Source organism: Lynx rufus, unplaced genomic scaffold, assembly GCF_022079265.1.
Source record: "Lynx rufus isolate CCGP_SWC_20201006 ecotype Redwood Valley unplaced genomic scaffold, mLynRuf1.p SCAF_2, whole genome shotgun sequence".
Classification (NCBI taxonomy): domain Eukaryota; kingdom Metazoa; phylum Chordata; class Mammalia; order Carnivora; family Felidae; genus Lynx; species Lynx rufus.
In genome coordinates this window covers 197,745,185-197,770,271 of record NW_025814834.1, presented here as the reverse complement: position 1 = coordinate 197,770,271, position 25,087 = coordinate 197,745,185, and the positions used below count along the sequence as shown (strand labels likewise).

At 42.0% G+C, this 25,087-nt stretch overlaps 2 protein-coding genes across 6 annotated transcripts in view; one reads left to right on the top strand and one right to left on the bottom strand.

Annotated features, from left to right (window-relative positions):
- YARS1 (tyrosyl-tRNA synthetase 1) overlaps positions 1–16,388 on the bottom strand; it is a 29,291-nt gene extending 12,903 nt beyond the window's left edge. The window contains exons 1-5 of one of the 2 annotated variants that reach the window (XM_047082628.1): positions 16,200–16,388; positions 13,002–13,148; positions 12,687–12,862; positions 7,295–7,424; positions 4,803–4,883 (exon numbers count right to left, since the gene is read on the bottom strand). In XM_047082628.1, coding sequence (XP_046938584.1) covers positions 4,803–4,883; positions 7,295–7,424; positions 12,687–12,862; positions 13,002–13,148; positions 16,200–16,364 — 699 coding nt within the window. In that variant the 5' untranslated portion in view covers positions 16,365–16,388. Of the gene's footprint in view, positions 1–4,802; positions 4,884–7,294; positions 7,425–12,686; positions 12,863–13,001; positions 13,209–16,199 lie in introns of both variants that reach the window. The other variant, XM_047082629.1, reaches the window with a different exon arrangement.
- Positions 5,814–25,087, top strand: part of S100PBP (S100P binding protein) — a 48,205-nt gene continuing 28,931 nt past the window's right edge. The window contains exons 1-3 of one of the 4 annotated variants that reach the window (XM_047082630.1): positions 5,814–6,075; positions 22,997–23,109; positions 23,810–24,654. In XM_047082630.1, coding sequence (XP_046938586.1) covers positions 23,812–24,654 — 843 coding nt within the window. In that variant the 5' untranslated portion in view covers positions 5,814–6,075; positions 22,997–23,109; positions 23,810–23,811. Of the gene's footprint in view, positions 6,076–16,651; positions 16,705–22,996; positions 23,110–23,809; positions 24,655–25,087 lie in introns of those variants that run through there. The other 3 variants (XM_047082631.1, XM_047082632.1, XM_047082633.1) reach the window with 3 other exon arrangements.

The window sequence follows — 25,087 nt, the reverse complement described above, 5'->3', positions numbered from 1 at the left end:
CACCCTGAGATTTGAGTTTGAGATCCCAGAAAGGCTGTATCCTAGGAATAAGACCCACATTGTAGAAGGGCAAACTGAAACAGACTTGTTGTTCTTTTTTTTTTTTTTTAATGTTTATTCATTTTTGAGAGAGAAAGAGAGAGGGTGAGGGAGAGAACGTGCACAAGCAGGGGAAGAGCAGAGAAGAGAGGGAGACACATAATCTTTTCTTTTTAAGAATTTAAAAAATTTTTTTGAATGTTTATTTATTTTTGAAAGAAGACAGAGCATGAAAAGGGGAGAGGCAGAGAGAGAGACACACACACAGAATCTAAAGCAGGCTCTAGGTTCTGAGCTGTCAGCCCAGAGCCAGCCCCATTTGGGGCTTGAACTCATGAACTGTGAGACCATGACCTGAGCTGAAGTCAGACGCTTTGACTGAGCCACTCAGGTGCCCTGAAACAAACCTGCTCTGACAAAGCCTAAAACCTGCCCCAGACAGGATCAAGGTGATAAGTCAGTAATTTAACAGCCTACAGAAAACACTGCACCCTATAAGCATAATCCAGAGTCTCTACCACATATCTATGATATCTTTGATACAATAAAAAAAGTATTAGAAATGGGGAAGAAGAAAAAAAATGATTGATAATTAAGAGAAATAAAAGCAGACCCAGGAACAATCCAGATACTGGAATAAACAGATCAGGATGACAAAATAACTATGATTGGTGTGTGAAAGGAAACAGGAAAAGATGGACAAACTGGATAAAAGAGAATTTTGTAAAAGGGACCTGGAATCTATAAAAAAAGAACCAAATGGAAGTTCTAAAATGGCACAGTACAATATTGGATGGATTTAACAGAAGACAGGATTGATAAGCTTGAAGAAAAGTCAGTAGAGAATAACCAAACTAAAGCACAGAAGGGACAAAAAAAAAAAAAGAAAACAACAGAACAGAATATAAGAGACACATGGGAGGGGCACCTGGATGGCTCAGTGGGTTGAGCGTCCAATTTTGGCTCAGGTCAAGTTCTTGCAGTTCAGGAGTTCGAGCCCCATATTGGGCTCGCTGCTGTCAGCCTGTCAGCGCAGAGCCCGCTTCAGATGCTCTGTCCCCCTCTCTTTGCCCCTCCCTCACTTGTGCTCTCCCCCAAATAAATATTTTTTTAAAAAAGACACGTAGAACATAGTCAAGAGGTCTACCCTATGTAGAATTAGGGTTCCAGGGCAGGAGACAGAGAATAAGACCGAAGCAATATTTAAGGACATAGTAGGGGACAATTGCCTCAAATTGCTGAAAACAGACTCAGGAACCTCAGCAAAATCCAAGTAGGATAAATATCAAGAAAACTAGAGCCAAAAAACATCATTGTCAAATTGCTGAAAATCAGAGACAGAGAAAACCCTAAAAGCAGCCAGAGAAAAGCAGTTATTATCTCTAAAAGAGCAACAGTAATACTTATAGGTGACTTCTCAATGGAAACTAAGGCAGCCAGAGACAATGGGATGACTCTTTAAAGGGCTAAAAGAAAAATAACTGCCAACCTAGAATTTGATATCCAGTGAAAACAGAAGAAGGATGTTTTCAGACAAAAGAAAGCTGAAGGAATTCATTACTAACGACCTGCACTACCAACACCAAATCCAAGGTGGGGCTCTGCAGGCCGAAGGAAAAGGACCCCAGAAGGAAGCACAGAGGTATGGAAGTGCAGGAAGGAGTCACGAATACCAGGAAGGGTAAGTAGGGATGAGTATACCTGAAAATTGACTGCTTGAAAAGGAGTTATAACTAAGTCTTTCGGATTTAAGATATATGTAAAAGCGAAATATATGACAATAGCACAAAGGGCAGGAAGGAGTTAAACTGCAGGTTCTTACATTGTTGAGAAGTGGTTAAAATACCTAATTTAAAACTGTAATAAACTATACAGACACATGTTGTAATCTCTAGAGTAAGGATGAGCAAAACTCCTCTGTAAAGAACCAAAAAATAAATATTTTAGACTTTGGGACTCTACTGCATATTCTTTTTATTTATTTAAAAGAAAAATTTTTTTAATGTTTATTTTTGAAGGGGAGGAGGGGCAGAGAGAAAAGGAGACACAGAATCCAAAACAGGCTCCAGGCTCTGAGCTGTCAGCACAGAGCCCAACGCAAGGGGTAAACTCATGAATCACGAGATCATGACCTATGCCAAAGTCAGACACTTAACAGACTGAGCCACCCAGGTGCCCCTCTACTGCACATTCTTCTTCATGTTTTGTGCAGCCCTTAAAAAATATAAAAACCTTTCTAAGAGCTTGTGAGTCACACAAAAAACAAGCCATAGGTCACATCTCTGTTAGAATAATAAAAGTAGGTTCAACCAAAAACTTAATAGACAAGATAAAATAGAATAATGTGAAATACCTAATTAAAAAATTGACATTGTAAGCATTCCCCATTCATTAAATACACCCCAAAACCATAAGCCGGTCAGAGAAAGATAAATACCACATGACTTCACATACATGTGGAATTTTTTATTTAAAAAAAAAAAAATTTTTTTTAATGTTTATTTAGTTTTGAGAGAGACAGACAAGAGACAGAGCCCAAATGGGGGAGGGGCAGAAAGGAGACACAGAATCCAAAGCAGGCTCTAGGCTCTGAGCTGTCAGCACAGAGCCGAACGTGGGGCTTGAACTCACAAACTGCGAGATCATGACCTGAGCTGAAGTTGACTGCTTAACTGGACTGAGCCACCCAGGTGCCCCAACCCATATGTGGAATTTAAGAAACAAAACAAATGAGCAAAGGAAAAAAAAAGGTGTGTGTGTGGGGGGGGTGGAGAGTCAAACCTAGAACACCCCTAACTATACAGAACTGATGGTTACCAGAGGGGAGGTGGGTAGGGGCCTGGGGGAATGCACTGAGTCATCTATAGAACTGGTGAATCAGTATACTGTGCACCTGAAACTAATATAACACTGCATGTTAACTACGCTGGAAATAAAATTAAAAACTTAATAAAAAAGACATCCAAAAACCATTTTAAATACACTATACAATATTCCATTACAAGGAGTTATCATAACATATTTAACCAATCACTTGTCATTGGATAGGAATTTATTTCTAGTTTTTTAAAAAAAGATATTTAAAAAAACTTTATTTGAGAGAGTGCGTGCGAGGGAGAGGGGCAGAGGGAGAGAGAATCTTGTTTTTTTTTTTAAGTTTATTTATCTTGAGAGAGAGACAGAGAGAGCATGCATGCACAAGTGGGGAAGGGACAGAGAGAGATGGAGACAGAGAATCCCAAGCAGGTTCCACAATGTCAGTGCAGAGCTTGATGCGGGGCTCAAACTCACAAACCGTGAGATCATGACCTGAGCCCAAGTTGGATGCTTAACTGAATGAGCCACCCAGGAAGCCAAGAGAGGGAGAATCTTAGGAAGGTTCCACGCTCAGCATGGAGCCCAATGTGGGGCTCAATCCCATGACCCTGGGATCATGACCTGAGCCAAAACTGAGCTGGGCATTCAACTGACTAAGCCACCTAGGCACCCCAGATTTTATTTTTAAGTAGTCTCTACACCCAACATGGGGCTCAAACTTACAACCCTGAGATCAAGAGTTGCACGTTCTACTGACTGAACCAGCCAAGCACTCTTATATCTAGATTTTTCCTTTAAATTGATAATGTGATAAGTACTTTAATATATAACCGAAATTGCACTTTTAAAATTATTTCCTTGGGGTGCCTGGGTGGCTCAGTTGGTTAAGCATATAATTCTTGGTTTCGGCTCAGGTCATGATTTCATGGTTTGTGAGTTCAAGCGGAGCCTGCTTGGGATTGTCTCTCTCTCCCTCTCTCTCTGTCCCTCTCCTGCTCACACACTCTCTCTCTTTCTCAAAATAAATAAACTTAAAAAAAAATAAAGAAATAAAATAAAATTATTTCCTTAACATTAATTTGTATAATTATTAGGGCAAACTACCCTTCAGGAATTTACATTTCCACTAACAGTGTTTTCTCCATGCCCTTGCCAAGATGAGGTTTTGAGCAGCTTTCAAAAATACCAACCATTTCTCAATAGTCCTTTTCAACTTACTCACGTTCTTTCCCCAAAAAGAACTAAAGGGTTTGCTCTGATTTCTTCCTTTAAACCCTGCTAAACCTCAACTCAGATGAGTGGTTTATGTAAGATTCACAGCAATACAGACTGAATGCTCTGAGAAAGATCAGTAGTTCTGCCTGGTGGTACCTTTCCCTAGAAACTGCGCTACTAGGGAAGAAGCAAATCCAACAGGTCTGGGGGCAGTTTCCTGGTGGCAGCCAGAGCATGGGCTTTTTTTCCCCCCCTTTTTTAATGTTTTATTATTTATTTTTGAGAGACAGAGCGAGTGTGAGTAGGGGGAGGGGCAGAGAGAGAGAGGGACAGAGGACCTGAAGGGGGCTCCGTGCTGCTAGCAGAGACCCTGATGCGGGGCTTGAACTCATGAACCGTGAGATCATGACCTGAGCCAAAGCTGGATGCTTAACTGACTGAGCCACCCAGGTGCCCCTACACAGGTTTTTGTTTTTAAAAAAAGATTTTTCTTTTTAAGTAATCTCTGCATCCAATGTGGGGATCAAACTCACAACCCCAAGACCAAGAGTCCCATGCTCCACTTACTGAGCCAGCCAGGTCTGAGTGCTAATTTCTGCTCAGTCGTTAACTGTGTGATAATGGACAACGTTCTTTCTCTGTAGTTATGAGTGGTGGGACTGGGATATTCAGTAAACTGTAACTGCACACCTCTGAGGCACAAAAGAAAAAAAAGAAAAGAGGACACCAACCTTTTCTGCAAAGGTGAAAATCTTTCTCTGATCAACACCTCCAAACTGGGCATCTACTTTCAAATACTCTTCATCTAAGGCCTGTGGGGGAAAAAAAAAACACATGAGCACAAACTCCTACTGTATTTCTTCTATATGGATCTGAGAAATCAGAAGCTTGAAATTCATTAGGTTTTTTTCAGAAAGTAAAGCTAGGAAGCAAATAAGCAGCATTCAGCCTCCCTGTTGGCCTCAAGAGCGGGAGAAATGTTTGCTGAATGCCTGTGGTGAATAGTACTCCATGTGGATGTCATGGGGGAAAAAAAGAAGAGCTTCTGCCTTTAAGAAGCTCACAATCCAGTGGGGAAGGGAGGGAAGAAGGAGAAGACACAATATGGTCGTGTCAAAGATACAGTGAGCAAGGCAGCCTGTGACAAATGTCAGATAATGGCATAAGAATAAAGTGCTGTGAGAGGTCAGGAGAAAAGGGCACTATTAAACTGGTGAGCAAACAGGTATTGTCACTACATGCCAGGCCTAGAACCAGCCCTGTGGACGCAGAGTTGACCCAGACTCTGCCTTTAATAAGCCAATTAAACAGTTGAAAAGAGAGACATGTTAAACAGATAACTTGAGTACAGTATGCGAAGGGCTACCCTGGATGTTCATTCACGGAACAGTGAAGAAAGAAAAGAAAGAAAAGAAAAGAAAAGAAAAGAAAAGAAAAGAAAAGAAAAGAAAAGAAAAGAAAAGAAAAGAAAAGAAAAGAAAGACTGATCTCTAGCTGGTCAGACAGGTGGCAGTGAAGGCTTCCTGGAATCAGACTGTGGGCTGAGCTTGGTTTTGAAGAATACATAGATGTTTTTCACCATGCAGCGGAAACAGATGTCAGAGGGCACAGAGGTGTGAAATGTCTAGGGAAATTATGAGTGATTCGGTCTGCAAAAGCACAAACTTCAACGGATGCAGGAAGTGGTTAATGATGGCATCAGAGAAGTAGGGACCCTAAATGTCATGCTAGGGTGCTAGCATCATCCCGGCCCACACCGTAGAAAGACCATACCAGTAAGAGGGCAGACAGAGCACTGAGTGGAGGCCTTTGGATTAGAACAAAGAAAATAGCTAGAAGGCTGCTATGAGAGTCCAGGTAAGAAACAATGCTGAGCCAAGTCAGTGGGAATGTAGAACAAGAACAACGATTTTAAGATTTTAAAGAAGATTTTAAGAAGCAGAATTGATAAAATTTCATGTCTGATTGAATGGAGGGATGAGGAAGAAGGAGAGGAAGAGAAAGGTGAGCAAGCAGGAATAATCTACAACAGCACTGTCTAGTAGAATATTTTGGAATGATGAATATATTCTCTATCTGTGTTGTCCAGTAGGTTAGCCACTAGCTACATGTGGCTTGTGAGCACTGAAATATATGTGAAAGATAGCCAATGTGACTGAAACCTAAAAATTTTAATTATTATTTTATTTTTTAGAAAGAGAGCACATGAGCAGGGGAGAGGGGCAGAGGGAGACAGAGAGTGTCTTAAGGCGGCTCCACGCTCAGCGCAAGAGCCTAACACAGGGCTCGATCCCACAATCCTGGGATCATAACCTGAGCAGAAACCAAGAGTCAGGCGCTCAACCGACTGAGCCGCCCAGGTGCCCCAATTTTAATTATTTAAAAAAATTTTTTTTGAATTTTGTTATCTTTCTCCTTGTTCATACAAATATAATGTACACACACATGAAATATGATGTGCTTTGTTTAACGGAAAATAGGACCATGCCTGAAATTTATTTTTGCACCTCACTCTGAAATTTTCTTCACTAAAGTGATTATGATTAACACAGAGAAGATGTGTGACATTGCAAAGCGTTCTCTGGGAGGTCTGGTCTCTGTGTGTGTCCTGTACTGTGCAGACATGAAAAAACAAACCCATTTACTACATATGTGTAAACAGCCTGGTCATCAGGCCATTTTCAGTCAATAGTCACATCCAGTGTAACTCTGTAGAGAAGACTTAGGGTGTGGTTTGTAAGTACGATCTGTAAATAACTGGTATGAATTCCCATGGATACCTGTGTAAATAGATTTGTTGGCTGAAATGTACTTTAAGAAAATATAATATCTGGGGGCACCTGGCTGGCTCAGTTGGTGGAGCGTGTGGCTCTGGATCTCAGGGTTGTGAGTTTAAGCCCCACATTGCGTGTAGAACTAATTTACTTAAAAGAAACAGAAAATTAAAAAATCTGTAAATAAACTGATTTGTAAACTAAAAAAAAAAAAAAAAAAAAGATGTGTGAGATAAGTAGCATTTTGAAGGACAGATGGGGAGGATCTACAGCTGAGAAGTCAAAGGCTTGCAAGAAAGGGGAGGGGAGGGAGACAGGAAGGAAGGCCCACAGCACAGCCAAGGAACGGCAAGTACATGGACTTAATGGAAGCTGAGAGAGAGGTTTATGACCAATACTTGGAAACAGAGCAGAAAAGGTCACTGGGCGACTCCCTCCCTCTTGAGTACCTGCAGTCCAGGATACAGCAGACCACTCAGCAAAGGGTGTTCCACCTGCTTTACCACCTCAGCCCCGGCTTTCTTGGCATCATGTTGTGTGACCACGGAGGAGAGTCTGTACACATCGAGTGTGTACTCTCTGAAGAGGAAAGGAAGAGGGGACAGCTGTGAAACTGGGCCAAGGCCTCACTATGATCCTAAAGCACATTAATTCACTCTCCCATTCCAAGAGAGCATGGCGGCCTGGTAGCTCCTAAAATGTAGTGGTCCATCCTCTTATTCAAAATATCATTCTATTTTTTTTAAGTTTATTTATTTGAGAGAGAGAGAGAGAGAGAGAGAGAGAGAGGGGCAGAGAGGGAGAGAATCCCAAGCAGGCTCCATGCTGTAATCACAGAGCCCGATGTGGGATTCAATCTCATGAACTGTGAGATCATGACCTGAGCTGAAATCAAGATTCAGACACCCAACCCACTGAGCCACCCAGGAGCCCCTGAAGGTCTTAATTTTAATTGGAATTCATTTATCTTTTCCTGCAATTTGTGCTTTTGGTGTTTTTGTTGAATCTTCCTTGCCCTGAGATTATAAGATAGTCTTACATATGTACAGTCTTTTTATGTTTTATAGTTTGGCCTTTACAGTTAAATCTCTAATCCTCTTGGAACGGAGGGATCAGTTTTTTCCCCATATGGGTAACTAATTGTTTTGCACCATTTTTTCTTAAAAAGCATATTCTTTCTCTGCTGATCTGCAATGCCAGCTCTGTCATAAATTAAGTTTCCATGTATATGAGGATCTATTTCAGAATTCTCTATTCTGTTCCAGTGGTTATTACTCTATCCTCATGTTATATAAATGACAAAGGATTTGCTAGGAATGCAAAGGATTTGCCAGGAATTCATAAGGAACTCCTAAAAAAAAGAAAGGAAAATGGGCTACTTGCAAAGATACTTCACAGACAAGGAAACAAAAATGGCCAAAAAAGACATGAAAATAACTTTTTTCAGATAAATATTTTCAAGTATTTTACTCCTACACTTCAATGGTAGTTCAGGTAGGCACAGATTTTTTAGGCTGTAAATTGGTTTCCTTCAGAATCTTATTTTATTTATTTTTCATTCATTCATTCACTCACTCACTCACTCACTCATTCATTCATTCAGAGCATGTGAGCAGGGGAGGGGCAGAGCAACAGGGACAGACAGAATCCCAAGCAGGCTCTGCACTTTCAGCACGGAGCCCAATGCAGGGCTCTAACTCATAAACCGTGAGATCCTGACCTGAGCTGAAATCAAGGGTCAGATGCTCAAACAACTGAGGCACCCAGGCACCCCTAACATGCTAGGTTTTAAGACTCATCTAGAGGGACACCTGGGTGGCTTAGTTGGTTTGGTATCTGACCCTTGAGTTTGGCTCAGGTCATGATTCCAGGGTTGTGGGATCGAGCCCCACATCGGGCTCTGCATTGGAGCCTGCTTAGGATTCTCCTTCTCTCTCCCCTTCTGTCCCTCTCTCCCACTTACCTGTGAGCACGCAGTCTTTCTCTCTCTCTTAAAATAAATAAATAAACAAATAAAAATAAACACTAGCATGATATAGATTAATTAGCAGTACTAAAAAAATTTTTTTTGAAGTCTACTTATTTATTTTGAGAGACAGAGCAAGCAGGGAAGGGTGGAGAAAGACAGAGAAGAGAGAGAATCCCAAGCAGGCTCAGCACTGCCTTCGTGGAGCCAGGTGTGGGGCTTGAACTCACAAACTGTGAGATCATGACCTAAGCTGAAACCAAGAGTCGGACGCTTAACCGACTGAGCCACTGAGGTGCCCCAGCAGTTTTTTAAGGGCATCTTAGATTAATTGAAATACAGTGTCTTTTTTTTTTTTTTAAAGATTTTATTTTTAAGTAATTCTACACCCAAAATGGAGATCGAATTCACAACCCTGAGACCAAGGGTTGCATGCTCCATGGGCTGAGCCAGCCAGGTACCCCTGAAATACAGGATCTTTGTATTCTCACTTTTGTTTGGTTTCTGGCCACTGAGTATTCTTGACTAATTTTTCAATCTACTGATCTGAAGCATTCAGGAAATGTAAAAAATATTTTATCCAGCGTTTTTTAGTTGATTTCAGCAGTAAGGCTGGTCAGAGTACCTAGTGTGACAGACTGCTGGAAACAAAAGTCCTTATCCACATCTCAAACACTCTTACAGTTTTTCTGTCCATCTCTCTAGGCTGTATTCTAGGCGAATCTCTAGTTTTCTCTTCAACTTTATTCAGTCTAGAGTTGATGCCTTCTATTGAAGGCTGGTTTGTGGGGCTTTTTTGCTTTTTTAAAGTTTATTTATTTACAATCTCAACATCCAACATGGGGCTTCAACTCATGACCCCAAAATAAAGAGTCACCTGCTCTTCTGCCTGAGCCAGTCAGGTGCCCCTGTGGGGTTTTTTGTTTTGGTTTGGTTTGGCATTAATGACTAATTTTTACATTTCTAAGATTTCTAAATGATTCTTTTTATTTCTATACATTCATTTTCATTTCTGCCTCTGTTTTATAATTTCCTTTTTATTTTTTATTTTTTTTAATTTTTTTTTTTCACCGTTTATTTATTTTTGGGACAGAGAGAGACAGAGCATGAACGGGGGAGGGGCAGAGAGAGAGGGAGACACAGAATCGGAAACAGGCTCCAGGCTCTGAGCCATCAGCCCAGAGCCCGACGCGGGGCTCGAACTCACGGACCGCGAGATCGTGACCTGGCTGAAGTCGGACGCTTAACCGACTGCGCCACCCAGGCGCCCCTATAATTTCCTTTTTAAAAATGGATGTTATTCCTTAGCATGTTAGATCTATGTCTTTTTGTTAATATCACAGATAGAACACTCAAAAATGGTGGGCAGCTTGGTTTAATTCTTGGTATGCTTATATTCTAATCTCCATAGGCCTGAAGTTTGATAAAAGTCCCTAAAGACCCAGGCAGGTGACTAATAGTGCCCCCATTCCCTGGCTCTACTCTCCTTGATAGGTAGGGATGGGAAGGGGAAAAGCATTACTTTATGCTTTGGCTTTAAGCAGTAAGCCTGGTTTGTCCCCACTGCCAGCTTCCTGCCTGGAGCCCAGCAAACCTGTAACTTCAGCCCAACTCACCAATTTGCATTTCAATTATGTTTTTCTTACCACAGAGATGTTTGGCTTGTTTTTGAACCTGGCTATGTCCTTTGTTTTGTTTTGTTTTTTTTTTTTAATGTTTTTATCATTGCTGTTGTCTGGAACAGAGGGAGTGCATCAAAGTGCACACTTACAAAGCCATCTTTCTTTGAAGTCACTTTTGTATATACAAAAAGATCAAGTGACTTTGAAGCAAGGTAGCTTTATTTATTTATCCCATCTCCTCCTACCCCAAATTCTGTTCAATTCTAGAATAACAACCTTGCCTGAATCCTTCACTGTTATGATCCCGGTACCTAGAACAGAGTCTGGCATATAGTAAGAACTCAATAAGTGTTTGCATGACTCCTTTCTTCACCTTCTTCAGGTCTTGGTCTAATATCTTCTTATCATAGAAGTCTTCTCTAACCACTCTATTCAAACAGAAACCCCCCACTCACCAAGAACTTTCTCTCCCCCACTCACCTGCTTTGCAGCACCTATCACCATCTGACACACTATATATACGTTACTCGTTCATTTGTTGTCTTTGGCTGTATCCCCTTGCTTAAACATAAGGCCCGTTAAGATAGGGGTTTTTGTTTTAGTTTACTTCTGTACACCCAGGACCCAGAACAGGGTTTCCCATCTAGTAAGTGCTTCATAAATATCTGTAGAATAAATGTAAATATAAACGGAATCTCAGGCGCTCTACTGAAACTGTGGATTCAAACATCTGTGTACGTTAGAGTGTTATGTGCCTTATTTGAAACTTTAAATGTTCAAAGTGAGGAAGGATAAAGAAAATTATGATCGGGGCGCCTGGGTGGCTTGGTCGGTTAAGCGTCCGACTTCGGCTCAGGTCATGATCTCACGGTCCGTGAGTTCGAGCCCCGCGTCGGGCTCTGTGCTGACAGCTCGGAGCCTGGAGCCTGTTTCGGATTCTGTGTCTCCCTCTCTCTCTGCCCCTCCCCTGTTCATGCTCTGTCTCTCTCTGTCTCAAAAATAAATAAACGTTAAAAAAAAAAAATTATGATCAATGAAGTAAAAAGAGAAATGAACTTGTAAGCAAGAGATCTGCGCTCACATCCTGGCTCTTCTACTTACTGAAAGTATACACTTGAGAAAGTTAAATCTGCATGTGTTTCCTTATCTGTGAAATAGGACATACCAATGCTTACCTTAAAAAGTTGTTCTGGGGTGCCTGGGTGGCTCAGTTGGTTAAGTGCCCGACTTCGGCTCAGGTCATGATCTCACGGTTCATGAATTCGAGCCCCACGTCAGGCTCTGTGCTGACAGCTTCGAGCCTGGACCCTGCTTTGGATTCTATGTCTCCCTCTCTCTCTGCCCCTCCCCTGCTCATACTCTGTGTCTCTCTCTCTCAAAAATAAATAAACATTAAAAAAAAAAAAAAAAAGTTGTTCTAAGGGTTCACATGCAAAAGTGACCAGTAGAGTGATACATAGTTTAATTGAGGTTTTAAAAATTAAAAAAAAAATATGGAGATTATGAGGCAGCATGGAGAAACGACTTAGGAAATAAATTAAGTTAAAAATATTAGGACAGAAAAATTGTATCTTTGCTAATATTACAAGTATGAATAAAATTGATAAAAGTATGAAGCAGTAAAAATTGTTGGGGAGGTGAGAAACAAGTGAAATATTTTTCTTTCACATTCATTTTATCATTATTTGCTAAGGCTGGAGGCTGGAAGGAAAAAGGGAGGCTGAATTATTTATCGATTCATCTCTCCTCCATATGCTGGGAGCCCAGCAAGGCCAAGGACTTTGCTTTGGTTACATTTGTATCTCCAGCAAAATGGATAGTACACAGGCCTTCACAAGTCAGTACATTTTTGATGGATGAGTTAAGAGGACAAAGAGTATAAATTTTTTTTTTTTTAATTTTTTTCAACGTTTTTATTTATTTTTGGGACAGAGAGAGACAGAGCATGAACGGGGGAGGGGCAGAGAGAGAGGGAGACACAGAATCGGAAACAGGCTCCAGGCTCTGAGCCATCAGCCCAGAGCCCGACGCGGGGCTCGAACTCACGGACCGCGAGATCGTGACCTGGCTGAAGTCGGACGCCTAACCGACTGCGCCACCCAGGCGCCCCAAGAGTATAAATTTTTTAATGGCTTTTAATTGGTAGGGCCAAAGCACTGCTAATCCAAATTTATAGAGTGCCTGGACTCCACAGGACCTGTAATTAGCTAGAAGCATGAGAGCCACAAGGAGGGTGGATGATCCAGAACTTACTTGCTGAGCTGGTAATCAGTGCCTTTGACGAACCTGAGCTTCTCCAAGGGCACACCAATGCTCTCCAGCATTGCCTTGATCACATTCTCATAGTAGCTGGTTCGGAGTTCTAGAAGTTCCCATGGGGCTTTCATGTTATCCAGGTAAGCGTGAAGGTCCGCAAACAGAATCGTTACCTGGACATAACAGACGAGGAACCGCCAAAATGTTATTCTGTCCAAGTCCCTCCAAACACCCCTCTTTCCCCTGCCCTTGTTAAATCTCTTTCTTGGCCATTCCCCAGGGAACTCCTTGATTTATAACCTTACTTCTTACCTCACATCCTGCTTTCAGGAAGTCTGCAATCTTAGACATAGGCACGAAGTAAGCCACGTGTGGCTTGCCTGTGGTTGCTGTTCCCCAATAAACTTTAAGCTCCCGCTCCTTGAGTATCTCCTTCAGCTTGTCTTCCCCCAGAACCTCCTGTTGTGGAAGCAGAAGAGCTGGTTTAATGCTGGTGCCCCACCTTGCTCATCCTTTACCCTGTGGCAAGGAAAACAGAAGCATGTGTCATTGGGGGGTCTAAGCTCAGAGCCAGCAGGGAGGTCCAGCCATGCTCTCAGTGTCAAGTGACAGTCAACCTAAGTTGGTGCTGTTGCCAGTGAAATGCCACCACATTAGAAAACTGGACACGTCCCTACCTGCATGATCCCTTCCATCTACTCTAACTCATGTTCCTTCCTTTCATCGTCAACTTCTTGAAATAGCTGTCTCTTCTTCTGGTCTTTATCCCATGTTGCTAAATTCAATGAAAACTTTTTAGTCCTCACTCCCTCCCGGAACACTCTCCTCTTTTGGTCCTCCTCTATTTTATTCTCTTAGTTGTCCTCCTACTTCTTTGGCTGATGGCTCAGATTTCTTGGCAGCGGTTCTTCTTCCTAATCATTAAATATTAGCAATCCTGGGGCACCTGAGTGGCTCAGTCAGTTAAGTGTCTCATTTCGGCTCAGGTTCTCATGGTTCATGAGTTCGAGCTCCACTTTGGGCTCTGTGCTGATAGCTCTGAGCCTGGAACCTACTTCGGATTCTGTGTCTCCCTCGCTTTCTGCCCCTCCCCCGCTCGCGTGAGTGTGTGTGCGCGCGCGCTCTCTCTCTCTCTCTCTCAAAAATAAACATTGGAAAAAAATTTTTAAAAATTAGCAATCCTTGCAGCCCTATCTCTTCTCTTCTTACTCTACATTCTCCCTAACTGATCCCTTTCGAGTTGCTTCAGTTACTACTCATGAGCTACTAACGACCAAATTTCCTGCTCATACCCATATATAGAACAGTGTACTTGTTATCAACCCAGTTAATTCAAACTCAGCATGTTCAAAATTAACCTCATGCTCTCACCTTCCCACCTCACTCCCCACCCATCTTTTTCATTTATAGTTTCACCCCAGCGCAGTAAATGGTAACTATCATTCACCAAGTTGCCTAAGTTACCCCAAAGCTCCTAAATCCTCCTCCTCTCTGCCTCCATCGCACTTCCCTGGTCTAGGCCATCAGCTCATACCAGGACTACTGTAAACAGCTTTCTAACAGCTTGCTCTCTCCAGCCCATGTTCCAGAAAGCAGCCAGAGAGATCTTTAAAACTCAAAACTTGATTAACTTGTTCACCTATTTAGATACTGTAATGATTTCCTTTTGCCCTAAGACAGTATTGGAAAAATCCTTATAGGTCAATATGCTGCTAATAAAAGAGATCTTAGTGTCTCTTCAAGGGATGGTTTGGGGAGGCTGTTGGAAGCCATGAAAGACAAAAACTGTTTTGCTGGCTTGAATCACCTGTTAGCAGGACTTATTAAAATCCTGTTTCAAGGTGGCTGGATGGTGGATCCTGCATTCTCCAAGCCCCTGACTATTTGGACACTTGGAGAGTTCTTGCCACAAGGTCATATTACTTACTCTTGAAAACCTGAGTGAGTCATTGCCATTAGCTCTATTTATGCTTTGTCCCCAACCAGTATTATTTTGTGGAAAGAGACTAGGACAAAGGATCTGGCTAAGAGGAAGCATGCAAAAATTACCGATTGAGATCAAGTTACGAGTAGAAAGAACCCAAATGTCCACCAACTGACGAATGGAGAAACAAAATGTGATATATCCACATAATGAAATATTTCTCAGCCGTAATAAGAAAATTCTGATAGGTGTGACAACATGGATGAACTCTGAAAACATGCTAAGTCAAAGAAATGAGACATAAAAAGCCACATATTACATGGTCCCATTCATATGGAATGTCCAGAATAGGCAAATTAGAGACGTAAAGTAGATTAGTGTTTCCCTATGGCTGCGGGGAGTGGGAAATGGGCAGTGATTGCCAGTGGGTACAGGTTTTATTTTGGTGATGAAAAAGTTCTGGAATCAGATAGTGGTGATAATTGTACAACCTTGTGACTATACTAAAACCCACTGAATAGTATACTTTAAAAGAATGAATTTTATGGTCTGTGAATTGTATCTCAAAAAAGGTAAAAAAAACCCAAACTGTGGCTGAACCAATGTATCACTGCTCTTAGAATAAACTCCAATTTTAAGCATAACTTGCAAGGCCTTCATAACCTGGTTCCTCCTTACCCCTTCTCAACAAACAAGTAAAATATATAGTACGTCAGATGGTGATAAGTTATATGGAGAAACAACAAAGAAAAAAGCTAGAACAAGGGATGAGACAGTTCTGGTGGCAGGGGGTTTGTTATTTAAATGAAGTGATCAGGAGAGGCCTTCCTGATAATGTGACAATAGTCAGAGAGGCCTGAAGGAGGTAAAGAAATCAGCAATATAAATATTTATTAAGGGTTTGATCTGCACTTTGCTTATCCTACTCCTGCGAATTTAGCCTTCTCTCTGAACCAGTGTTCTTTCTCCCCTCTGGGTCTTGACCTGGGTTCTTACCTAAAATGCTCCCCGCCCCCCCCCCCCCCCCCGACCCATTCTTCTTCTGGTTAACTTCTACTCCCGCAGTTCCTGGAAACAGCAGGAACAGATGTGGAGTGAAGTGATTTGCATCGCCAAGGCGCAGTTCAGAGATCACTTCCTCAGCCTTCCCTGACACTGCCCCAGCCCTCTCCCCTAAATTCCTCCCAAAGCTCCACGAATAGGACTTGACAGTCCTTGTTTCAACTGTAACTAAGTGCCTGAATTATGGGTTATTCTTAACGTCTGATTCCCTCCAGACAAGCCCTGGGAGGGCAGGGCCCTGACGTATCGCCTGGCACATAACAGGGTGGGTGGGGTGGCAGTTCTAGATTCAAAGCTTGGCTCAATACAAGGTGACTGCACACAGGTGAGCCCACTGTCATTTCTGTGGGACCCAGATGACTGCTGCTTGACTGAACGACTGACCGACCAACCAGCAGTCTCTCTGAATTGCCTCGGTGCGGAACCCCCGATCCCACACAGTTAGGACCCTGTAGTGGCACTCAGGGTCACTGGACCTCGAGCCCCCAGTCCTTGACAGCGCATTTCCAACCCCGAGGCCCTACCTGCAGGTTCCGGGTGATAAGGTGCAGCTTCTCTTCAGGGCTCGGAGCGTCCCCCATGGCACCGTCGCCCCTGCTTCCCGCGCTCAGGCCGGCACCGCGCCGCTTCCTCGGTCGCCGCCGCCGCCGCGTGCCGGGAAGTGGCACGCGGGCCCAGTTAGGTTGCATCAGCTGAGCTCGTCGCTCGGCTTGCTCGGCCTGGACCCTTCGCCTGAGAGCGGCCAGGGAAGAGTCAGGAGCAGCTGAGAGTCGAGCGGGTCGATGAGACGAGAAGGGGAGGAGCCAGTAGGCAGGATAGGCGGTACGGGGGGCGGGGTCGCCGCGCCTGCGCGGGGCACAACCCCCTGAGGGGCGGGGCGGCTTCCTGCCAATCACTGTCTGTTTGCCCTCCCCCTTGCGCTGGCCCGGTTGGCTAGGGGTGGGGGAGGTCGGGGAGGGGGCGATAAAATGGCGCAGGGGGCGGAGTGAGGCGCAGTCGTTCGCACAGGCTTCGGCCCCGCTTCCGGAGGTGAAGAGCAGGAGGGATGAAGGGGTCAGCGTTCCCGGCTGGGAGGGGGGATGGGGGCGCCTGTTGCTTCTCCAGGGGGCCGTACATGTCTGTCCACCCTGTTGAAGGGTTGGGAGGCCTTCGCCCTGCTGGGAAAGGGCTCGTTGTCGTTCCTGAGGTGATGGCGGCGGGAGGGGGAGTGTCCCTGCGCCCCACCTCCACGTCGGCTGGCGACAGATGCCCCTCACCCTGCTGAGGAAGAGGGAGGCTGTTGGGTCACCTGCGAGACGGAGAGCGCCGTCCGTCTCCCTGCCCAGTGGGGGTGGGAGGATGGGTGTGTTAGGTGGGTTGGGGGTGCTGCTGCTCCATGCCCCACTTGGGGGGCTGTTGCTAGGGAGAAGATCGTGGTCTTACAGCAGCCCCTTAAGGGCGGAGGAGAGGATGACCCACCCCTAGGGCTGGGGGGGCGTGGGTCCCGCGGAAGTGTGGGTGTGGGTGGTCACTATCAGGGTGAGGGGTGCACCACCGAGGCCTGCGGAGGAGGTCGGTTTGGCCCCTCCGGGGGGAGGGGCGCGGAGCAAGCCCGCGCTTCTCCCGCCTTCCACCGGGAGGCGGGAGTTTCTTGGTGTTTTCGGGGGAGGGAAGAAGGGAAGAGAGAAGGCCCAGCCCCAAGGGCGATGCTGTGCTGGAGCCGTTGCATTCGTAAGGAAGAGCAGGGGGAGCCCAAGTAGTGTCCTACGAAGGGTGGACTTGGGCCCGGAGGGGTTCTCGGGACTGGTGGTGCTACCAGTTCTTTCTTGGGCGGAGGGAGGGTAGTTGGCACCGCAGCGGGGGCCCCGGAGAAGGGAAAGAAGTGATTGAATTGCTCACCTGCTGCCCCACCCTGATCTCCAGTTTCTTCTGGATTTGTTAGAGGTTGCGATCTTTGGCAATCCTGCCTAAATTAGTTTAAAAACATTTTCTTCTAAAGAAGAAACCTGTTGCTGCATTTTTTTAATATTTAGTTTTTATGCCCCTGTGGGATGAGAGTCCTGGAATCCATATCTAGTGAAATGTTAACCTAAAGCAGAGATTTCCAGCCCTAGGTTGTTTTTCTGTCCTACGGTGTTTCCAGTTACTTCAAAGGAAGTTGCAGAATTCTTACAGATAATTTCAGTTCACTTTGATTTTGTTTAAATGTTATGCCCATTTTATAGAGAGATAAAGCCTAGTGAGTGTCTTTTGTGCCGCGTGCCTCACATGTATTGGATATGGGAAAGGTTGGAAATCAAAGGCCTGTCCCTTGGAAATATTCTTTGCTCTTGGCCATAGCTTGGTAATGGTCTTGGTTTTAGAACCTTGAAAGAGGGATATGGGGTTGTGTCTGGTGTTGCAGTTTTAGTGGCCTGAATAAAATAAGGCTCTGTGCTTTAAGGCAATAGGTTTTCTTAGGTACGATAAAAATAGAAAGGGAACCAGTTTCTGAGGTTGCAGCTAGGTGGTTAGAGAACAGAGCGAGGGGGTGGTAAACTGAAGTGTGAAGAAGGGGGTGGACAGGTGAGAGAGACATGGAAGGACAGAATAGGGTCACAGAAGGGATGGGGAGCAGAGGAATAAGAGACAGACTTGGAGATGGGAAAAATACTCTTCCCTTAAAAATAAAGAGATCTCATTTTAGGTGGCAGTTACAAAGCAAGTGCCAAGAAAGTCAGCTAATGGTAGAATGGCAGACAGAGAAGTACTAAGGCCGTCTTGTGGAACTTCATTTTAGAACTTAATTTTATCTGAGTTTTTTTTCCCCCCCACCTCTTGCAAATTCATTAAATACCAACTTTCATTAGTATAGGGCTTTTAGGTTTAGAGTGCTTTCATAAACATCCCCTCATTTGATCTTCATAATCGGTGTTTGAAGTTAACAGTGTATAATTATCCCCCATTTTTCAGATGAGTGTTCTCATCTGTATTGAGGTTCAGAGACTTTCAGTGACTTGCGGAGGTCTCTGAATTTTAGTGCAGTTCCTCTATACAAGACACTTCAGTAACCATTAATTTGCAGGATTTGCCTGATATTTCAAACGTGCACACAGCCTGGTCTTTAATTCAGTGGCAATATGGTTGAATGCTGGGTTAAACTAGAAGAGATTAGAGTATACTGGATAATTTCTTAACAAGCAAGGACCTAGGGGGAGTTCTCTATTAGATTAGCACTCTTTCCTACCATTTCTATGCTTCCTTAAGATTCTCTAGGGGTCAGGGAGGTGATGATGTGGGATGAAATAGAAACTATAGCCAGTACTTATTTAGCTTTTCCATTGTGCTTCTATTGTGCTAAGTGCTCTATGTTCACGGTCTCATTTAATTCTGGCAACAACACTATGAGGTAGCTACTGTGATGGTCTCTATTGTACAGAAGAGGACATTTGAAACTTCAAAATGTAATCATTGTCTTTCTCCACTGGCTTCTTAATTTAGAAATATTTTTATTCAATATTTTAAGCATATGAAATTTGTAGGAAGTAACAAAATAATACCATTATGCACACCATTCAGCTTTATCTTTCTTATTTATGTAGGCAAGCTGAATCTGAGGACTCAGAGGGGTCTGAGGCTCAAGAGAGTCCTTGGCTTAGTTCAGGATAGAAATCAAATGTGAGCCAGGAGGAAGTGAGAACAGAGTTCATTGAATAGTGTAAGTGAGAGAGTAGAGCAGATGGAGTGTCTGGGAGACTTGGAAAAGGAAAAGTGAGTCTCTCTGTCACTTGGGGTTATGAATGTATATTGGAAGGGGGTCCAGGGTGCATGTTCTTTCAAGAACCCAACATAGCCTCTGATCAAAAGTGAGTGTCAGAAGAACAATAGGTGTTATTCCATAAATTACCAAAGGGAGGGGGTATTGATGCCAGTGTTGGCCAAGGTTTGGAGCTAATGCCCTGGAACATGTTTGGGATCCAGTTGTCTTAGATGTTATCAGGTGTTTCAGGGCCTAGGATGGAACTTAGAGGAATGATTAACTTTCTTGCCTCCCCCTTGGAATGGGAACATAGCTTCCTTTATTTTACTTTCATTATGTTGCCATATTTTTTTTTAAGTAGTTTCTACACACCCAACATGGGGCTCGAATTCATGACCCCAAGATCAAGAGTCTCAAGGTCTACTGACTGAGCCAGCCAGGCACCCTTCGCCATATTTCTTGGAGGTCTTTTTGTTATTTATTTATTTATTTATTTATCTATTTATTTTTTAAGAAGTAAAACATTACAGATAGAATTGAAGGTGCTCATGCCCCCTTGACCTTCCTCTTCCCTCTCTACCACCAGAAGTAACCACTATCCTGAATTTTGTGCTTCCTAGTCCCATGCATATTTTTATAATTTAATGATATATGTGTGTATCCATACACTATCTGGTATTGTTTCTTTAACAAATTGCAAGGAAAAAAAGATGGGGAACCTATAGATTAAAATATAAAACATGTCAGCCAATTGCAGTGTGTGGACTTATATGGAAACCGATTTTTTTCAATCTTAAAAAATAAGACATTTATAAAATAATTGGAAACCTGAACCATGTATTTTATGATAAGGAATTCCTGTTATTTACAGATGAAATGATGTGATGCCTGGGATTTGCTTCAAAATAATCCAGTAAAGGGGGGAAGTGGATGGGACAAGATTTACTAGGGGCTGATAGTTGTTGGGGCTGAGTGGTGGATCTATGAGAGTTTGTTATACTGTTGTGATTTTTGTATATGTTTTAAGTTATGTATAATAAAAAGCATTTTTAATGAGGAAATAAAATTGTGGAGAGAATGATTTGTGCAAGTTAAAAATTATCTGTATATTGTATTGTTTTGCATAATTTTGCTCCCAAACCTATTGGAACATTCTCTGAAAGAAACTCAGAAGAGCCAGCTCTGTGCTTCTGGATGTCATGTAGTATAGGGATTGATGTTTTCAGTTCTTGTGAAGGATATTGATCCTATGTGTGCACAGTAAAGTTTGCCAATAACCATGATTTTCTTCCAGTGAGGTTTGGCTGCATTCAGGAGTATTTCTCATGTTCTTCTATTCTACCTGGGAAGTCCGGGGAAGCCTGTGTTTAATAAAGTGGCTTAAGTTATTTTTGCTGAGGGATTAAAAGCCCTCTTCAGTATCTTTATCTTTCATAGTATGTTAGAGAGTGTGAAATTGGAAAGCTCTGCCATTTGCTGACTGACCCTGGGCAAATCTCTGACAAGGGTAGCAGGAAAAAGCATTACCTTTGGAATTAGACCTGGGTTTAGATCCTTGTTCTAGCATTATTAGTTCTGTGTGCTTGGTTAAGTTACTTCCTGCCTTTTTTTTTTTTTAAGATTTTATTTTTTAATCTCTGCACCCAGCATAGTGCTCGAACTCACGACCCTGAGATCAGGAGCCACATGTTTTACAGACTAAGCCATCCAGGCACCCCTCTTAATGCTTCTTAACCTGAGTTTCCTAAGAGTGAACATTTATTGAACTCTTCATTTGGGCAAGCCAACTGCTTGAACTAGACCTTTTGGAAGAAGTTTGAATGAGAATGGAGATAGTGGCTTAGAAAGGGCTTCTCAGAAATAAAGCTGCTTAACCCGGTGCCTATGATACTTGTGCTTTACACCTACAAACTTTACATATAAACTTTTTCTTACTGCTGCCTAAAGAAATAATATAAAATAACCCAGTCACTGTGCAGAGAAATTACTTTTTCTTCATAGAGGCACCTGTTTCGGTGCCTGCAGTGCCTGGAACTCTCTCACAACAATGCTGGAATATTGGTAAAATAAGATAAAAAGTCTCAGCAGCCCTAAGTTTAAATGCAACAGAAAGCTTAGTTTATTTGGTAAGGTTTATATTGCAGAGTTATGTTGAGTTAAATTAGAAGTCGTAAAATGTGTCTCGTAGTGACTGGTTTATAATAGGTACTTAATATTTCTTTTTGTCCCATCTCATTTATAAGATGGGTAAGTTTAAGTTCCTTCTTTAAATTTTTTTAAATTTATTTTACCCCTAGTTTTGTTGAGATACAATTGACATATAGCACTGTATTAGTTTAAGGCATACAACATAATGGTGTATGTACATAATACTAAATGATTACCACAGTAAGAGTAGTTAACACATACCAATTCACATAGTTATAAATTTTTCCTTGTGATGAGAACTTTTAAGATCTACTGTCTCAAGCAACTTTCAAATATAAAAATACAGTATGGTTAACTATAGTCAATATGTTATACATTATGTAAATCCTTTCTAATGCTAGTGTTCTGTAATACCTCTCTTTTTCTTCTCATTCTCTAGTACTTTATTACTCATACCATTTTATATTTTCTGATATTAGTGCATAACTTTCAATGTTGTCTTCCTACCAAGGTAGGAAACTGTATCTTTGTTTTTAAGAAGTCATATAGAAACATGTCTTGCTCAGTATTGTGTGATGATAGTAGCTCAGAAAATGTTTTCTGAAAGAGTGCATGAACTAAAGCTAAAATTCAGAGTGTGAAGGAAAAGTGGGGTGGGGGAAAATCACCGTTAAAAGGCTAACAGGGAGTTTTTGAAATTATTTGAGTTTAGTGTATAAGCATTTCTTAATAGCTTCTCAGATGTTGACGTGATGTGTGAAATACAAGCTTTATGACCTTTACCATCTAGAAAATAATTTCGATTAGGTCCATCACTGTGTAAAAGCTAGGTTTTGATTACATAAGTAATATACAAATATTCAAGTAGAATAGTTGACATTATTCAGAATGACACTGAAGTCTTCCCTTGAGATCTCTTGGTCCCATCATGGGTTATAACAGTCATCAGTTTTATATTTTTCTGGATCTGTTCTTTGCATTTATATATAAACTGAAAATGAGACGTTGGTATGTGTGATCATGATGAACTTCTAGATCTTGGTGGAATCTTAGACATTGCCTAGTCTGCCTTCCCACCCCTTTCCCATTTTATAAATGAGACAAATCCAGGGATTTAGTGACTTGCCCAAATTATTACAGCTGGTTAGTGACAGAACCAGGACTATAAGCAAGGTCTCAAGACTCCCAAGCCAGTATTCGTCTTACGGGAGCAAATGATAATTCTCAAGAAAGAACAAATTGTTGGGAGGAACAAAACTAGTTCCTTAGTTGCATAATTTTTCCTCTAAAGATTTTTCTCTGATGTTCTTGACTCAAAATCCAACTTTCTGGTATTTAAAAAAAATCAAGATCAAAATTAATAGGTGGAGCACCTTAAAGCATAATACAGTTGACTTTGTAATTAGCAGAGTTGAAAGTGATGAGAAGATCCTCTAATTTTCTTTGTGCCTGCAGGAAGGTGGGAGTCAATCATTTTGACAAGTCTCCTGAAAGGAACAGCTAGCAGGAGCTGAAACCTTTTTCCATTTGGTCTCGTGGCAAAGAGATCACGCCAGCAGCTCCACACAGTATGGAAGACAATTCTTGTATTCTTAAAGTTTTTTTTTTTAACTTTAAAAGTTATACGTGTTTGTTTTTTCAAAGTGTAAACTGAAAATCCAAGCATTTTACACAATATATACTTGTTTTCCTTCTATGTTGTGGATATTATTCCATGCTAGTATATAGTGATCTATTTCATTGTGTTTTTAAATAGTTGTAAAGTATCCCATAGAATGAGTGTACCATGATTCCACTAAATAGTTCCAGTCATGGACATTAAGGTTCTCTCCAATATTTGGCTATTTTGAATAATTCTGCTTTGAACATCCTTATAAATGCATCGATGTGCATTTGTATAGGTACTACTGTAGGAAAAATTGCCAGAAGTAAAATTGTGGGGTCAAATGGTATTGCAAATTACTCTCCACAAAATATTGTGCTGACTTAATGGTCTTATTCTGATTGTGAGAGCGCTTATTTCCTACATCCTTACCAACTTAGATATTGTGACATCTTAATTTTTACTGTTTTGTTAGGAAAAAAAGCATGTCACTGTTCGAATGTGTATTTCCATGATTCTGGTAAGGTTAAATATCTTAAAATTCTTTCTCATGTTATAAGTCATGGCGCAAAGAATTTGAAATATTAGGATACTACCACTCTATAAAACAGAAGTTGATATAGGGATTTCCTGTACCTCGGTGAAACCGTTTCTTATTTTTCCAGATATGACGTGCTCACTAGTGCCCTCTGAACAGTCTTCTGGGACTTCTCTCTTGCCTAAAGACAATGCCCCATTTTCATGGGGTTCCTCGGATGAGGATGGATTGGATGACTCCTTGCTGGATCTGTCTGAGGGAGAAGAAGATGATGGCCATTTCAGTTTCACAGAGGAAGATATTCAGGAGCTCTTGAAGGATGATGACCTATCAAATGAGCACTTTTCTTGGGGAGGAGGGTTGCTTAAAGATGACAGCAGTCACGTTGAGAAGGGAGGGAAAGGGGATCAAATTCTATTTGATACTTCCCAAGAGAAAAATTCATCATACACCTTGGGACCAGTAGCTGAGACCCCTGGCCTCTTAAAACTACCTCAACTAAGTACATCAGTTGGTCATGGCCCAACTCCTACTAAACCGTTAAACAGACACTTTGCACTAGAAAAGAATCTTGTAAAAGTAACAGTTGCACCATTTAATCCAACAGTTTGTGATGCTGTGCTTGATAAGGACAAGACTGATTTATCCAAAGATCTTGAAAAGCCCTCCTCCCTTGGGGAAGAGATGAGAGAAGATGGTCTTAGCCCAAATGAGAGCAAACTCTGCACTGAATCTGAAGGGATCAGTCCCAATAATTCTGCTTGGGATATGCCCCCGCTCTCTTCTCCAGACAGTAACTTTCAGCAAACTGTGTCTGATAAAAATATGCCTGACAGTAAGAAACCTACACCTGTATTCTCTCAGATCTTGGACAATTCAGAGACTCCTCATTTGGGGTCATCCTGGAAAAATGGATCACATAAATCAAATTGTGAAATGACGTTTCCAATTGTTTCCAGTTCATCAAACAAAGTACGTATATTTTTTCAAGGTAAAGAGAAAAATTATTTTCATTCACAAGCTGTATAGCAAAGCTTTGTATTCATCAAACAAATTGGGATTTGAACCCTGACTAGAACTGTGACCTTGGGAAAATTATTTAGCCTCTCTGTTCTCTCATATTTCTTATCTATAAATTGGACTAAATAATACTTCACACATATATGGTAAGGATTAATTAAATAATGTCTATATGGTAACTGGTATATAATATTAAATTGCTATTATTGGCTAATTACTAAGATAATGATGATATTACTATTACTTTTCCTTTTTTGGGGGTTTTAACCCTAAGTCTCAATCTCTGGTTGCTATGCTAAATGAGATACGGCACCTGATCAGCCACTGAAGAGCTAAAAAATCTTCGACAATTTACCTAACCTCTTTAAGCCTGATTCCCTGTCAG